The 16,722-nt window shown below is 39.2% G+C and overlaps 1 protein-coding gene and 1 long non-coding RNA gene across 4 annotated transcripts; one reads left to right on the top strand and one right to left on the bottom strand.

The window, feature by feature from the left end:
* The first annotated feature begins 719 nt into the window (after nt 1-719).
* On the top strand, nt 720-4,329 carry LOC135089570 (uncharacterized). Its single transcript, XR_010261543.1, has 2 exons — nt 720-2,079; nt 2,202-4,329. It is a non-coding gene; the product is annotated as an uncharacterized LOC135089570 (long non-coding RNA).
* Nucleotides 4,330-6,259: 1,930 nt separating this feature from the next.
* Nucleotides 6,260-16,529, bottom strand: LOC135089568 (uncharacterized). 3 transcript variants are annotated; one of them, XR_010261542.1, is made up of 10 exons: nt 16,370-16,529; nt 12,125-12,194; nt 11,591-11,677; nt 11,320-11,448; nt 10,824-10,975; nt 9,361-9,457; nt 9,174-9,260; nt 8,485-8,592; nt 8,005-8,073; nt 6,260-6,602 (listed from the first exon to the last, which is right to left on the bottom strand). XR_010261542.1 is itself a non-coding variant. In XM_063985291.1 (10 exons), the coding sequence occupies exons 2-10, from the start codon at nt 12,185-12,187 to the stop codon at nt 6,551-6,553; spliced, it is 930 nt and encodes a 309-aa protein (XP_063841361.1). In that variant the 5' UTR covers nt 12,188-12,194; nt 16,370-16,528; the 3' UTR covers nt 6,260-6,550. The 3 variants fall into 3 exon arrangements, 2 of the variants coding, with proteins under 2 accessions (XP_063841361.1, XP_063841363.1); XM_063985291.1 differs by having other exon boundaries at nt 8,005-8,159; nt 16,370-16,528; XM_063985293.1 differs by lacking the exon at nt 16,370-16,529 and adding an exon at nt 16,217-16,356 and having other exon boundaries at nt 8,005-8,159.
* Nucleotides 16,530-16,722: the final 193 nt, after the last annotated feature.

Raw genomic sequence — 16,722 nt, 5'->3', positions numbered from 1 at the left:
CTCTCTCTCTCTCTCTCTCTCTCTCTCTCTCTCTCTCTCTCTCTCTCTCTCTCTCTCTCTCTCTCTCTCTCTCTCTCTCTCTATATATATATATATATATATATATATATATATATATATATACTTTTTTCATGTCATATATTGTATTATATAATGTCATTTGCTTTCAGATCTTTTATTTATTTTATTTTAAGGCATGTGCTCTCTCTCTCTCTCTCTCTCTCTCTCTCTCTCTCTCTCTCTCTCTCTCTCTCTCTCTCTCTCTCTCTCTCTCTCTCTCTCTCTCTCTCTCTCTCTCTCTCTCTTATAAAAATATAAAAACATAAGAAATAGGGGAAGCTGCAAGAAGCCTTACAAGTGGCATTCCCTGTATGAAATTCTCTCTCTCTCTCTCTCTCTCTCTCTCTCTCTCTCTCTCTCTCTCTCTCTCTCTCTCTCTCTCTCTCTCTCTCTCTCTCTCTCTCTCTCTCTCTCTCACCCACTCAACCCCCCCCCCCTCTCTCTCTCTCTCTCTCTCTCTCTCTCTCTCTCTCTCTCTCTCTCTCTCTCTCTCTCTCTCTCTCTCTCTCTCTCTCTCTCTCTCTCTCTCTCTCTCTCTCTCTCTCTCTGTCAGTGTTTAAACTTCACTATCTTTGATCGTAGTGTTTAAATATATTATGCTGGTTTGTTTATTAGCGTTCAGATTAATTTGGTTTGCTTTTTTTTTTTTTTTTTTTTTATGTAGGAGGGTCACTGACAAAGGGCAACAAAAATCCAATAAAAAAAATGCCCACTGAAATGCCAGTCCCATAAAAGAGTCAAAGCAGTAGTCAAAAATTGATGTATAAGTGTCTTGAAACCTCCCTCTTGAAGGAATTCAAGTCATAGGAAGGTGGAAATACAGAAGCAGACAGGGAGTTCCAGAGTTTACCAGAGAAAGGGATGAATGATTGAGAATACTGGTTAACTCTTGTGTTAGAGAGGTGGACAGAATAGGGGTGAGAGAAAGCGAGGCCGCGGGAGGAGGGGAGGCATGCAGTTAGCAAGATCAGAAGAGCAGTTAGCATGAAAATAGCGATAGAAGACAGCTAGAGATGCAACATTGCGTCGGTGAGAGAGAGGCAGAAGACAGTTCGAGGAGAGGAGTTGATGAGAGTTGCTTAGTCTTCATTTATTCTTTATTTTGTGTTGGCATATATATAATCGTTTAGTCTTTTATTTTGGAGATTAATTTTTCCTTGTGTGTTTACTGTGTTGGCAAATGTCTTCCCCTTTACAAGTTTACTCCTTGTAGTAGGTCAGTTGAAAGTGGAGCATTTTGATTCCTAATACTTGACTCACCTTACTCATCATCAAGCTGTGTCCTGTATTTTGTGTACAAGCTTCCATATCTTTGAGTTGTGCATCTAATACATTCACAATTCATTTGTACATGTTGAGCCTCACTACATTCACGCAGGGCGGAACAAAATGAAGCCTGTCCGTTTTATTTGTTCGTTCTTTATTGTGGGCACTGTACAAGATGCAGCGTTTGTACATGTAATGTTGTGTGTGTGTGTGTGTGTGTGAGGGGGACAGTTATTGGTGAGGGGCTGCGGGGAGTCACTGTGGGTTCGTAAACATACTGTGGGCTGTGGTGAGGTGAGAGAGAGAGAGAGAGAGAGAAGCAGGCTTGCATGAGTGTGAAGTGAAACAGGTGTTGTTGACTGTTACTGCCAAGCGGGTGAAAGTTGTTGTGCAAGCGAGTTTGTTAATGAGGAAGGAAAGGACCTGGAGGTCAGGGCGAGGACCAAAACGAGGCATAAGTCAGCGAATTTCTTGTACGGTCGGTGTTGAGGTAGTGTTGATGTAAGATGAAGGATGCTTGTTATGACGAGGCTAAGATGAGGCCGGCCTTATCGCCATCGCTAATGGATAACGATGGACAGGGCAGGAACCCAAGCAGTAACTGAGGAGTGAGGACGATAGGGACACTTTGCTGAGGACACTCGTCCAGGTAGGACGTGTGTCGGTGCAGAGACAGAAGTAGATAGACCTACCTAGAGGACCTGTCAGAAAGGGCGTGCGCGTTACTTAACGATTTCCCCAAGACCCAAACACGTAAGTTTAACAACTGTCTGGGTAAAAATACATTATCCTATAAGTAACGTGCAGAATCATACCTGTATTACACAAATTATTCATATAGAATATTGTCTATGATCATTAATGTATGTCTTCAGGTTTTGACCGAATTCAAGCGGATCCAACCGGATTCAGTCGGATACAATAAATGATTCGTGTCATCGTGTGGGTCTGAAATAACCTTCGCCGCCGTGTAAGCGCCGTCACGTCTATAAGGGATCAGGATGACAAACGACCCAGTCGTTTACTCGCTTTAATGCGGTTAACCTGTAGTGACAATTAATTTGACATCAGCACGAGTATTGAAATACAATAAAGCATGTAGAAATGTTGTTAATCTGTCACTAGAAACGTAAAAATACCCTTGGAAACCTGTGCAACTACTGAGAGAGAGAGAGAGAGAGAGAGAGAGAGAGAGAGACTAGAAATAACATTCACACACACATACACACACCAGTGAATTTATAAACCTTCAAATTTCCCGCACTTTTTAAATTCTTAGGAAGGAGAGAGCGCGAGAGGCAAGACGAGATTATCTTACAAAGCCCCACGTTTTCCCAAAGAGCTAAGGATACCATACGGAGGGAGTTGAAGGAGCCTGAAGGAGGGGCAGTGAAGGAGGGAAGCCTGGAGGTGAAGGAAATGCAGAAAATTCCTTTAATATTGAACGCTTCTCTCCTCAGACTATCCTTCACGGAATATATACAACGAGGTTTCAAGATGCGTGGTGAGAATCTTTTTTTTTTTTTTTTTTTTTTTTTTTTTTTGTGTGTGTGTGTTTTAAGGCAGTTTTAAGTATTTTTAGATTTTTCACGTTTTAAGTATTTTACGTTTGTAGGAGGAGGGAGAAAACTTATATTTAGTACTAAATCCGAAAATATTAATAATAATAATAATAATAATAATAATAATAATAATAATAATAATAATAATAATAAAGACAGTCTCAGCCAGGGCAAATATTGTAAAGGCAGCGCAGCAAGGGAAACTGAGGTAAATCTTGTCTTCTTGGCATTTATCTGTTATGCCTCCTCTTCCTCTTCCATTTCTCCTTATTTCTTCCTCCACCTTCTCCATTTCTCTTATTTTCTTCCTTCTACTACTATCTACACATCTGAGTTTGGAAACAGCTGGAAACACCTGGAAAACAATGGAAATTACGGTAAATATTGACGGACAGACGCTGAAGCAGAACGAGTCCTGGATCCTTGATTACATCACAGGCGAGCTGCCGCCAGCCCGCTGGCTTACGTACGTAACGTATTTCATTCTGAAATTGACCACTAGAAAAACTGAAGCTAGGCTCAAATGCATTATATATTCTGACTTGGCAATTAGTTTCATTAATATTCACAATATCAAAACATCCCCAGCCAGAGTAGTTGTAAAAAAATATTATATGAAATATGGAAAAAGTGCTGTATCTTTTGACACCATTAAAAACACTGGAAAGTCCACTCATTTCACTTTACAACGGCAAAACAATTTTTTAAAATCTTAACTATCTTTTTGAAATATTGTAAAGCTAGTTACAAGTTGAAATAAAGAAATAAAGAATCTAAAAAATCACAAAATCACCACTTTTAACGGGATTAAAAACTATTTAAAAGTCCACATACTTAACTGAACATGAACGCAAAACACTTCGAATATCATAAACGATTTTTTGAAGTAATAAAAGCTTCATTAATACCTCAAATAAAAAAAAAACCCAAATTGGGTAAAAATCACTGTCAAAACCGTTTTTTATTTACACAAAAACACCAAATTCACCACATTTACTTAAATAAGCCAAGAAAAACATTTCAAAAGCAACGAAATTTTTTTAGAAACAATGAAAACTTATTATAGAAGCCAAATAAAGTTTTTCAGAAAAAAAAAAAAAAAAGGAACCAACAAGGCAGCAATCCATCATGGCGGCCGTCGGCGGCAACCTCAGTGGAGAAGCCGACGGCCATGTTGCCTTAATTCATGACACCAAAAGCAGGCAATGGCGGATATATCTGACCAGCGGAAATGAAGGCTAGATATGTGGCTCCATCTTGTAACATGTTCGGCTTACAGTAAGTGAGAGACGAAGCAAATAATGGCTGATAACACAGACCTCTCTACCTCAGCTGACAGCTTGTTTACATACTGACCAACATTCAATATTTAGCTAAATTTCCAACTGTTTCCAGACTCAGACGTAAACAAAACCTAAAGATAAATAAATAACCCCCAAAATACCTAAATATCGAATAATAAAACCTAAATAAACGAGTACAAAACACTACAGGGAGGAAGAGGGTGTTGTGGTGAAGGCAGTCTCTCTCTCTCTCTCTCTCTCTCTCTCTCTCTCTCTCTCTCTCTCTCTCTCTCTCTCTCTCTCTCTCTCTCTCTCTCTCCTCATCATCTACCGACTTTACTTCTGTTGTTGTTTGTTTGTTTTCCCTTCGCACTGATTCTTTTTCTTCCTTCCTGTGAAGGACTCAAGGAAGAAGAGATGAGAATAAAATTAGAGGAGGAGGAGGAAGGAATGACACCAATATCTCTTACTTACAAAAACCACAAGATTATACCTCCTCCTACAAGACGAGGTAGAGATGGAGTCATTTGACTTAGAAGAGGGCCCCCTGCTCCACGCCATAGAAAACGGACTTCACGATCTAAACTATGACCTGTCATTTGTCTCCGTTTTCAGTTTGATGGGGAGCTTTCGTATTCAGCTAAGAGAGAGAGAGAGAGAGAGAGAGAGATTTAGATTATATATAATTACTGTTTAATTTTATTATTATTATTATTATTATTATTATTATGAAATAGTACTAGCAGTGGTAGCAGTACTTCTTGTAGTAGTAGTAGTAGTAGTAGTATTTTTTTTTGTGTAATTTAACTAATAATTGTTATTCAATTATATTTTCACTTATTTATTATATATTGAATTTCTTTCTACAAATCAAAATGATACGACTATTTTATTTGCATCCATCCATCCACTCACTCACACTCACCCACTTCTATTAACCCACCTGTCCAGCCACCACACAGTAACTACAGGCCCACCCGCCCATCCATCCATCTCCTACCCACTGATCCAACCACCCACACACCCATCCATCATCCCATCCACACTCACCAACCCATCCACCCTACTTTTTATTACACAACACCCATCCACAACCACAACCACCCACTAAGCGATCCATTGTCCACTGACTTACCTAACTTACTCACTCATTCACCCAACCACTTCCCCATCCACTCACTTACACCAAACCCACCATCCACACCCCATCACTTACATTCCCCACACACCCAGCCACTCACCCATCCAAATATGTTCCACACACCAATTGCCTGGCAGTGCTAGCAGTGGGTTTTGGCTGCCCCTTGCTGGATCTCAATGCAAGGAAAGCTGAGGAGGAGGCAGGAAGTCTCCTCATAGACTGGGAAATGATCAATCTACCCAGGGCTGGGTGGAGCCAGCCTTGCCCAGGACAAGTGAGGATTGTTTTGTTTCTGTAACAGTGAAAAGTAATGCAAGGTATGATTTTTCAAATGATGCCTAAAGACTTATCTGATCCTATAACTAATCACTAATACAATAACATGGAAAACAATGCAATAAAAGATGAAATAAGTAAAGGGGAAGGTGGTACTGGGCTGCTCTTTGTGAAGGAATGCCATTGTTTTTTCTGCCGCTCGACCTCTTCTTGCGGTACTTCTGGAACCTCTTTATGACTGATAATAAACAAAGAGTGGTTTCCAGACAGGAAGGGGAAAGGTTACTGGATAATCTAGTCGAAAGATACACTCAGCTGCCCAGCCTTCAAAGCCTACAAATCAGGATTAGGAGCAGCTAACGAGGCCCACACCTCCCCCAGCTGCTCAAGACTGCGTTTACTTGTAATGTCACTTGCCTGTTTTCTTCCAGATATATATATATATATATATATATATATATATATATATATATATATATATATATATATATATATATATATATTAAGGTTAAGTAGCTACAGCTGTCTAATGTTACATGCAAAAAGAAAAATAAATAAATAAAAATAAGAATAAAGAATAGATAAATATATAAAACTGTCCTGATGATGCTGGTGATGACATCCACAAGCATCAACATCATGTACAAAATGTACATAAAAAAACTCCAAAATAGCTTTATCATTTGCTTATTTTTCAAAGTACATTTTAGACAGAAATGAACATGAAATGATTTTACAAAATTACATCAGCTTCCCTGCAATAACAAATGTTCCTTCTATTTCAAGTATCAAATGAAACAAGAATAACATATTTTCCTCAAGTAATGCCTCTCATCTAATTCCTTTGGCAGCCTGTTCTTGTGCTTTCCTTTCTCATCTTCTCTGGGACTTCATTTTACCATGGCAAACTTTTGGACATCTTCAGGCAGCAAGATATCCTTAAGACTGGATTCCTCTCCTCACTAGTTCTTCTTTGCCCTCTTCTTCTTGGGTAAGCGTTCAGTATTGAGCTTGCTGCATCAAAGGAAACACTGTTATCACATGCCTGTTCTATCTTGTGTGTGATGGTAACTGAAATCTTTCATGAATAATGTAAGAGCATTAAATGACTTCTATTATAGCAGCAGTATTTTCTCAGATATATGCCTAAGCTCCTTGGGTGTAGTAGGCTGGCCCATGACATTGCCCCTTTCCACCATGGACAAATGGGCGAAAAGTGTTAGTAATGTGTGTGTGTGTGTGTGTGTGTGTGTGTGTGTGTGTGTGTGTGTGTGTGTGTGTGTGTGTGTGTGTGTGTGTGTGTGTGTGTGTGTGTGTGTGTGTGTGTGTGTGTGTGTGTGTGTGTGTGTGTGTGTTGCTTTGTCTGGACCATCCTTTGTGGACTGCCAGCCTGGTATATAAAGATACAGATTTCCTCAGTGTAAAATGAACAGATAAGTTGTTCATATCCTCATTATATAAAAACTGGGAAACAAAAAGAAAAAACAAACTAAAGTGGCAGAAATTTTTTCCTGTTGTTATATTTCAGTAGAACAACAAAAGGAAATTTTTGTTTCGTCTTGACAGAGGATGGTATATTTGTGGATGACTTTTTTTTTAATAGGATTATACATGATATTACTTAGAAGAGTTACATGAGATTATGTGAAAAAGTTCTTGAATAATTAGGCCCCTTTCCCTTGAACGGATTTTTCCGGTCCGGAACTTTCCGCACCAGCATCCAGCCCACACCGCAAAACCCATGGTCACGTGCGGATTCTCCCGCAGGCTGTCTCTTCCGTCAATCAAATCAGTGCACTGCTGTCTCTTGACGATGGAGGACGTCAAAAAAAGAGTAATATATGTTCATTTAATGAACAAGAGTATCAAGAAAAGAAGCAGAGAAAATTCTGGGTTCACCCCTTGAACAGCAGTCGTCTTCTCAAGGGTGCATTTTACACTCTGTACGGGGATTTGAAGGCTGACGATGCAAAGTTCTTCAACTACTTTCGGATGAGCTACCCTTCATATGAGGAACTTGTGGCTAAAGTGAGAGACTCTATTCAATCAGATGACACCAATATGAGACCAACTGACACGTGACCACCAGCCGCACACGGGAAAAAACGGACGTGTAAACGCGCTCAAAGCAACACGTTACCACCCAAACCGCTCTCCGGTACTTCTGCTCCGGTCTTGCTGGTAGTCTGGCAGGATGTGGCTGTTGCAACGGAAAAACTACCGTACCGGCCCAGTGTAAATGCTCCCATAAGAGTCAATGTAAAGCTAAACTGTACGGAAAGTCCCAGACCGGAAAAATCCGTTCATGTGAAAGGCCCCTTACAGTTTAACTTCATTGCTGTTCATCCCTTTGTTGCTGTTCTACTACTACTACTACTACTACTACTACTCATCCTCATCTCTCAGTACCACCTACCTTCTCAGGGTCTCAACACATCTCAGCGACTCAGATAATTCCCATAAAGAAGACTGGGATGCATCAACACTGAGGACATGCATGTATCTGAGGTCAGGATTATTGCAAGACACTTTGTCACATCTCACTATTCCCAATTTTAGAATTTTATTAGTCTGAAAAAAAAAAAGTTTTAGTTTAGTAATGATTAGCAAGTACGATTGAAGTTTAAAGGTTCTTGTTTTGCTTTAGCTTTCATCTCTCCATCTATATAGTAATGTGATTCTCTCTCTCTCTCTCTCTCTCTCTCTCTCTCTCTCTCTCTCTCTCTCTCTCTCTCTTGGTCCCTGGTCTCAAAATGTTGGTGATCCCTGCAGTATAATGTCAATCATTGGAGTGACTTTAAATCTTGTTATTTACAAAGTATCATTTCTCATGAATTCCACATCAAAATAAAAGTCACTGTACCCCAAACCACTGCACACTGCACACTGGCCTCACCAAGTCACTGAGGTTCTGTGGTGGTGAAGTGACCAAAATATCTACTGCATTGGAGTTAATATCAAAACTCTCTTCTTTGTCACTCTGGCTGTGGTTGTCCACGTCATACTGGAAACACAAAATAAAACTTTAGATACTGGTGAGGAAATATGAATCAATACTAGATATTCAAGGTACAACAGCAACTGCTAAGTAAGTCACTCAAAAAAAAATCCCTATCCTCTCATTACAGAAGAACTATTTGAAGGCTAAAATGAGAAATGTACATAGAGTCAAGGGACACACAAGTTCAAAATCAAATGGTCTTGGTGATCTTCAAAGCTTCTCCAGTACCACATCATGGTCTTACCTTACTCCATTGTATTTTTACAGGACTGGGTGAGATTCATAATGTCCCATCTTTTAAAGTAATTTGCTATATTTATCTTCAAAGCAATGAATACTCCTTGCACACACAACTTTGTCAGTCGGGGGATTCCATTGGCTGATTGCTCTATCAGGAAAACTATACTATTTCCTCACATCTTTCTTCACTCTTTCCTTGTACAATTTCTTTCTGTGACTTGAGTACCCTGTTGGGCAATGAGGCTCTGTACCCACTCCACTCCCTCTCATGCACATAATCTCAAAGCACACAGAATATAGAATTAGCAGTCAGCTATAAAGAGCCCATGATGAATGCGACACACCTTCTTTGTTGCAATCCTGATTTTGGTGGCGTCTCTCACTCTCATCACCATATGACCTGTGCTCTCCTCTCGGCTAACCTTCATCACCTGCCAGATGAGAAGATTACTAGGAACAGCATAACAAAATTAAAGTCCCTTGGTGTTACTATTACAGCACAGGTAAAGGTGACAATGGTATGAGACTCACCTCACAAAGCAGATAAAAACACAAACCATTACGGATCTTGATCAGCTCAATGGTTCCCAGGAAGGCTCTGCCATCAATGTACAGTGCGTTGTCCAGTCTGCAAAGTGTCAGGTATGAACCCTTTCACTGCTGTTTGCCACATCTTTCCCTCATCACTAACCACCCTGAGACATCTTTTTTTGCTCTACACCCACCTCCATACATTGTATGGGCTAGAAATTGCAAAATATATATTTTTTTTATCCACTTCTTTCTTGCAGATACTTATAAAGACTCCATATATTGTGAATGGTTGCATACTGTATTGAAAAGGTGAGAGGGAGGCAGGGACTAACAACACATGCGTCACAACACACTGTTAGCTGAGCTCTAGCCATAATAGTAATTTCTTAACTTTTTTTTTTTAGTTTGTTGTGATATTTTTATCTTTACCTATCTTTTTATGTACGAGAGGCATTGACCAAGGCCAACAGATTTTTTATATATATATATATATATATATATATATATATATATATATATATATATATATATATATATATATATATATATATATATATATATATATATACAATGGAACCTCAGTTTTCAAACTTAATTCCTTCATGAATGCCATTCAAAATCCAAAATGTTAAAAAACTGGAACTATTTTCCCTATAGGAATCAATGTAAAATGGATTAATCTGTTCTCAGACAACCATCCACCATCTCTTTGTGGGTAATGACCAATGCTCCACTCAACATCTCCAGCTCAGAAATTTTTTATCCAGAAAGGATGTATTGAATGAACTTAATGACATGTAACTCATCAAAAGATATTGTTTAGACCATGCAGTCATTCTCTTTGTCACCAATGAAGTGAAGGAAGTTTTACGCAGTGACAGTGAGAGGAGCATCCCACTCACTGGCAAAATGAAGGTGATCATAACACTTAGACATCTTGCTGTTGGTAAAAGCTACTGGGAAAATATAGTTGTGAGTCAACGAGAGAGCCACAGGAGGCCTGGGATTATTCTTGAGCACCAAACCTTGTTTGTTTACATCAAAATTCTTCAATGGGATCACATTTAACTTATTTCATAGATTGAATAACTGTCTTACCTTCTGTCTCTCCTCCAAATATATAAAAATGAAGGAAATATTTATAGAAACTATAAGTTAGTAATAAATGGCAGCTTTTGCTATATCTTGTAGTATTTGAAATCATGTAACTTTGTTCAGAAACTGAATTATGGTATGCCAACCAAAGCAATTACGAGTTAAAAATTTTATTCGAAAAGGAAGTTGTTCGGGAAGGGAAACATTCAGTAACTGAGGTTCCACTGTGTATATATATATATATATATATATATATATATATATATATATATATATATATATATATATATATATATATATATATATATATATATATATTGGTGAATATAAGACAGTGAAAGGGAAAACAAGTCACTGGATCTCACCTTTCCTGTACAGAAAATTTAAAGTCATCACAAGGAATGACACGCAGTTTGTTTCCACTCTCGTTGTTGAGGTACAGCTCATGCACCACATTGGTGGATCCTAATGGCACAGCACGGCACTCCACCCCGTTCAGACACACTGTTGCCCCTTCCTGAGTAAAGGTAAAGTATGTGTATGTTCAGCAAGTGAATATGTTATTTAATTTTCATTTATCAAAGCTTTCCATTACATAGAAATGCTAGTGATCCAAAATAAAAATACTATTAAATAGAAAATGTCATTGTCCTTACTTTCTTTTCAGTGTGATGGTGGTGGTGGTGGTGGAAGTAAATAAAAGACAGAGGTACTGATGATGAAAATGACAGCTTTTGCTCATGGAGGTGGAGCTGGAAGTGATGGTGACAGTAATGGTAGCAATGGTGGAAGTGACTAAGCAGTGGTCTTGGTGGAAGTGATGGTGGTGGAAGTGAGTGATGGAGGTTGTGTTGGCCTCACCTTAAGATATGGCACCACTCCATCGGCTGTACACTTGACCAAGATGTCCACTTGATGAGAGGAAGTCTGCCACACATCAATCTGCACACTGTTGTCAATGATCTCTTGTTTTACACAGCTCAGTTGAAACTGGAAAGTTCAGTGAATAGTGAGAGGAAGCTGGCAGAAGTTGTGTTAGCTTTATTTTGTTCTATAATTATTCAACTAGTGGTATATCAAAATTATTTTGAGGTCACACCTATAATTTCCATCAGTCTATAAGCAACCGCACCTTCCTGAATAAAATATTAGTTTTGGTGTTGTCCTTCACTCGCAGCACAAGGAATCCTTCACTCAGCTCCAAGCGGATATTCAATACCTGAAGACAGTTACAACAGAAGTAAATTTACTTGTTGCAAATATAGTACAGTACCACATGCTGAATTACACTAAATGAAGATCACATAAGTAAAAGCCACTCTCATATTTGCTAACAATGCATACATAGTTCTCACTTTTTTTCTTTTACATAATGTGTTGCATTTATTTTCCACAATGTACTCTTAAATCTCTCTACCCTTGCATAAACCCAGATGGGTTAGTATAAGATCTATTAGAATACCACAGATTAGTTGTCTGAACACATGTACTCAATTGTGTTTTTGCTTTAAAAGTTATCATCTTGCATGATTGTCCTAAGTAAAAATGAAATAAATAAATAAAATAATAATAATAATAATAAAAATAATAAATAAATAAAATAATAATAATAATTCTGGTGAAGTCTCACAACGATATTAGTCTTTGTGACCATTTCGTAACTCACCTTGCATATGAGTGTGTTGGATATACCTGGTATGATGTTTTTGAGGAAACTAAGGCATGCCATGGCTTATCTGGAAAAACAAGACCTTAAGTTTAAAAATGTAATAAACACATATCAAAAGGAAATAGAATAATAAAGTGTACCTACAAGTAAACAAATAGTAAAACAATAAGTAAAAGAAGTCAGATTGCAATGGAGTTCTGTTCCTAAGCCGTGTTGTAAATGCTCAACCACACAGCTACCAAGCACAGAATTTGTATGTACATATACTGTAGTAAGGTTAGATTCTGTCTGATTCCTCTCCCTCTGCTTTCTGCATGAGCTTTTGTGGCATAACACCAATTTTTTTCCAAGTTTCTTCTCAGCCCACCTAGTCCTCACACCTCACCTGCCACCACAAGATGATATTGTCACCAGTCATCCAATCCAATCTCCATGGGCAAACTTCTCCATAACTGATTTTCTCTCCCTGTGGTGCCTTGCAGACTCTCAGAAGCTGCTCCCCTCCTCTTTGGTCTTCTTTTGGTTCATAGGTTCCCCATCCTAGTCTTTTATTGGTAGTTGTTCCCTTTTCCCATTGCACATTCGTGTATCTCTCTCTCTCCCTCTCTCTCCCTGGACACACACAACTTTTTCACTTACTTCTCATTTTCAAGTAACAAACCTTTGATTCAACAGAAGGAATGAAAATGAGGACCAATAGTAATGGAAGTGAAATGTGGAGGAAGATCTGAAAGTTCATCATTACAGGGAGGAGAAAAAAGACCCTTTAAAATATATTTTTTTATTAGGTAAGTACATGACACTGGTGAAAAAAGCTTGACATCCATGGCCATACTTTCATTATATAAACTTTTATTATGAAAACAAAAGTCCCACAAACACAAAATGGCTGCCCAGTTTCAAAACAAACACAACAGTCTGCATGGGAGCTACGGCTGTGACAACACAAACAGCCGAGCCTGCTGTGTCTGTAGTAGATCCACATAACATTACCAATAAAGTTCTTACAGCATTAGCACATAAGCCAGAAAGGGAAAGGATTTGCTCGTCAGCAGATTTTTAATGTCCACTTTCTTAATATATATATATATATATATATATATATATATATATATATATATATATATATATATATATATATATATATATATATATATATATATATATGACAGGTTAGAAAATTACAAAGGAAGCAAGATTAAAAAACACAGAGCATGTGAATGGGTACAGCTATTGGTGTGAGATCAATAGCAGTTGGTAACCAACAGGAGCACTAGCACACTCAGAACTCCAATCGTCCGACATTTCAGACTTAAAGAGTGAATCCTTTCACAAGGAACTATAAATACAAGAAAAGAATGTCAAACAAATAAAGTACAAAATGGACACTCACACATACACACACTGTTAGGAATAGGTAGAGTATGTAATATTACAGTATTAGAGTTTTTTATTCTCTCTATTTCCTCCTTCCCTTACCTAGTGTGAACTAAAAACCATGTAACACCATACCAGCCGTACCCTTCACCGCCGCCTGCTGGATAATTGTCTCCCGTGGTGCTCCAAACGTCCTCCTTTGACTGTTGGTTGCCAATGCATGTCTTGTAGAAGGTCCACAGCATCAAGCAAACAGCCACCATTACAATGAAGTTTGCTACGATACTCTCACTGGATGGCTTCTTGTTTGTCTTGGTGCAATACATTTCCACTGCCACCACTCTCCACAAGCTGGCAATACCTGGCAATAAATCCTCCCAGCTGGATGTACGTTCACACAGGTGGCTGGGAAGGGGCAGCTGGTTCGCAGGAAATTAATATAAACAAACAGCAACTCAACAAGATGTCTTCCTCCAGTGATAGCTGCACTTCTTTTAGCATACCAAAAGATAAAATGGAAAAGGAAATATCTGTAGACACATCCCTGGTTGTGCCAAAGAGGAGAAAGGAGTGTCTGTCACACTCTTTTGCCTGAGCTGAGTGTGGAAGACCCAGACACCATGAGGCAGTGGATATGCTTCAAAAGCAAGCAATGTAATGGTCTTCTGCAGCTTTTGACTCTCCTCATCAAGAAGGAAGATACCCACATGAGGGATGCAGTGACACCTGGTGAATGTCTGACAGTTATGCTGTGTTACCTATGAGCACCAACAGGTAAGGAAGAGTGATCGGTATCTATTAAGAAGTTGGCTCCTTCTGTAGCGGTTACTACTCAATTATAATATATATATATATATATATATATATATATATATATATATATATATATATATATATATATATATATATATATATATATATAGTAAGTCTCGGGTCCCAGAGATGACACTGGTCCCTCACTAGCTCCTTCAGCATTAACTTTTCTGCCTCTGGACACCACATCTTCCACAACTCTTCCCAAGGACACGATGTAAACAAAGCAGCAGGCAGCTGGACAAGACCAACCTGTCGGTCTTGTTGGTACAGATGGCAATTCCAGCCGCCAAGCACCAAAAGTCCAGCAGGCGGGCCAACCCAGCTTGAGGTGGCTGGCAATTCAGCAGCAAACTGCCAAGTGTGAACCTGCCTTTCGTGTAGTCTATGGCATACTGTAGGCCACGGGAACCTTTCAGAACACTGTACCACCCTCAGTCAAGCTACCCATGTGCTGTGCAGTCACTGGCCCCAGTAATTGTTAGCTGTCTTTTGATACAAATGCAACAAAAGAGATAACTTAACATGCTGCTTTCATGACCACCCAAACTGCTGTGCCCTGACTTCCTATTAAGGTGTATGTTACACTAAGTTGCTGTTTATCTGCAACGAAAATAAACCACATGAGCTTAGAGGAGAGTTTGGAAAGTGGGATTTTAGGCTTGGATCTATGAGGGGATCCAAAGTGGTCAAAGCATCCCTGGTTGGGTTAGGTTAGTGTCTTTACAGGAGGCATAAACCTCCTGTTTAGGTTAGGATAGATAACATTAGGTTAAATTTGGTTAGTGTCCTTAAGGAAGGGTCCAGAGGTTAGGTTAGATAAGGTTAGTGTCCTTAAGGGTGAGAGTGTCCAGCTACTAGTTGGTTAAGTTAAGTATGGTTAGGTTGTCCTTTAGGGAGGTCCATGGGGTTGTGAAGCCCTTCAGTTAGGTTAGTGACATTGGGGGTGTCCAGAGGGGTGTAACCCTCCACAGTTAGGTTAGGATAGGCTAGAAATTTCCCATTTTCAAAATAAGGTATTTCTCATGAATGTCAAAATTGGCTCAATTTGGCTCTCCCCACTTTAAAACCACTTTCCCACCAGGTCTGTAAGCTAACACACTTATCTTACATAGCATAGCCTCTCATTGATCATAACTGGCTTGCCTCTACACCAGTGGTTCTTAGCCCCTGGGTCAAAACCCGAAGTTGGGTCACCAAGCCATTTCAATGGGTCACCAAGGATGTGTGTACAGTTTTTCCCCAATATGCCTATTCAGAATGTTATCAAAGTATCAATCATGTGGTTTTACTGATGTTTTCAACCAATATACCATATGAAACTATTACTCTTCACAGAATCTACATCTCAATGTTCAGAGCATTTCTAGCCACATTTTACCCCGCCAGAAATTAATAATAAATTTACCTCATGGGGATTCCAGGGGGGTGAAGCCTCCCCTCCTCCATTAGAAGTTTACAAAATGTTAGGTTAGGTTAATTTACCTTATGGAGGGGGGTCTATGGAGGGGATTTCCCCCATGGTTAGGGAGTTACAAAATGTTAGGTTAGGTTAGTTTACCTTATGGGGTGTCACCCATTGGTTAGGAGGATATAAAATCTTAGGTTAGTTTACCTTAAGAGGGGGTAGTAGGTTAGGGAGGTATTGGTTGAAACTGCACATTTACCAATTATGTGTATAAAATACCTAAGTCATTAACATCTAAGGCTAACTAGATCATAGACACAGACAGTTTAAAAGGTGAAGAAGAGAGAGAGAAAAAAAAGCCTACATCTACTTTTGCTTTTTCAAATCTAATTTGAAGAGTTTATGAAGGTATATGGGTCACCATGGTCAATCTGGACAGGATTTTGGGTCGCAGACAAAAAAGATTAAGAACCACTGCTCTACACACTCACCTTGTACGTGTCACTGCCAAGCACAATCAGGGACTAGAGTAACCTGGTAAACACAGACTCTGGCCCTCCACTGAACTACTGTTCTCACCTCATTTACTAACTTTCCTCTACAACACAATCTTTTACCAAGCAAACATACAATTAAGGACCTACCTTACTTAGCGTCGACTCAGATTCGCGCCCTCCAAATGATGAAATGAACCCTCAGAAGCGTGTTTCCGAATAATATTGGTCTCCCAGCCGAAGCCAGTCATACCCCTCCGGAAAGAGTCTAAAGAACTCGTAAAGACCGATCTTTGGGGTACTCCTCCTAGTCCTTATTTTCTTGGGTGTGTTGGGCCTGCCTCCTCCATCGTGCTAAGGGTGAGGGAGGCACCTGGTGCGACGCTTATGCCTTATCCTACACACTTCACTCCTAACCCACGTTGTTACACGCATATTGTACAAGTAAGCAACCAAAAGCCCAGAGCAGGTGATCTGATCTCCCATTTTCTTGTAAGATCATC

The sequence above is a fragment of the Scylla paramamosain genome, chromosome 33 (genome assembly GCF_035594125.1).
Source record: "Scylla paramamosain isolate STU-SP2022 chromosome 33, ASM3559412v1, whole genome shotgun sequence".
NCBI classification, from domain to species: Eukaryota; Metazoa; Arthropoda; class Malacostraca; order Decapoda; family Portunidae; genus Scylla; species Scylla paramamosain.
The sequence above is the reverse complement of the archived record's forward strand: the minus strand, read 5'-3'. Positions and strand labels throughout refer to the sequence as shown.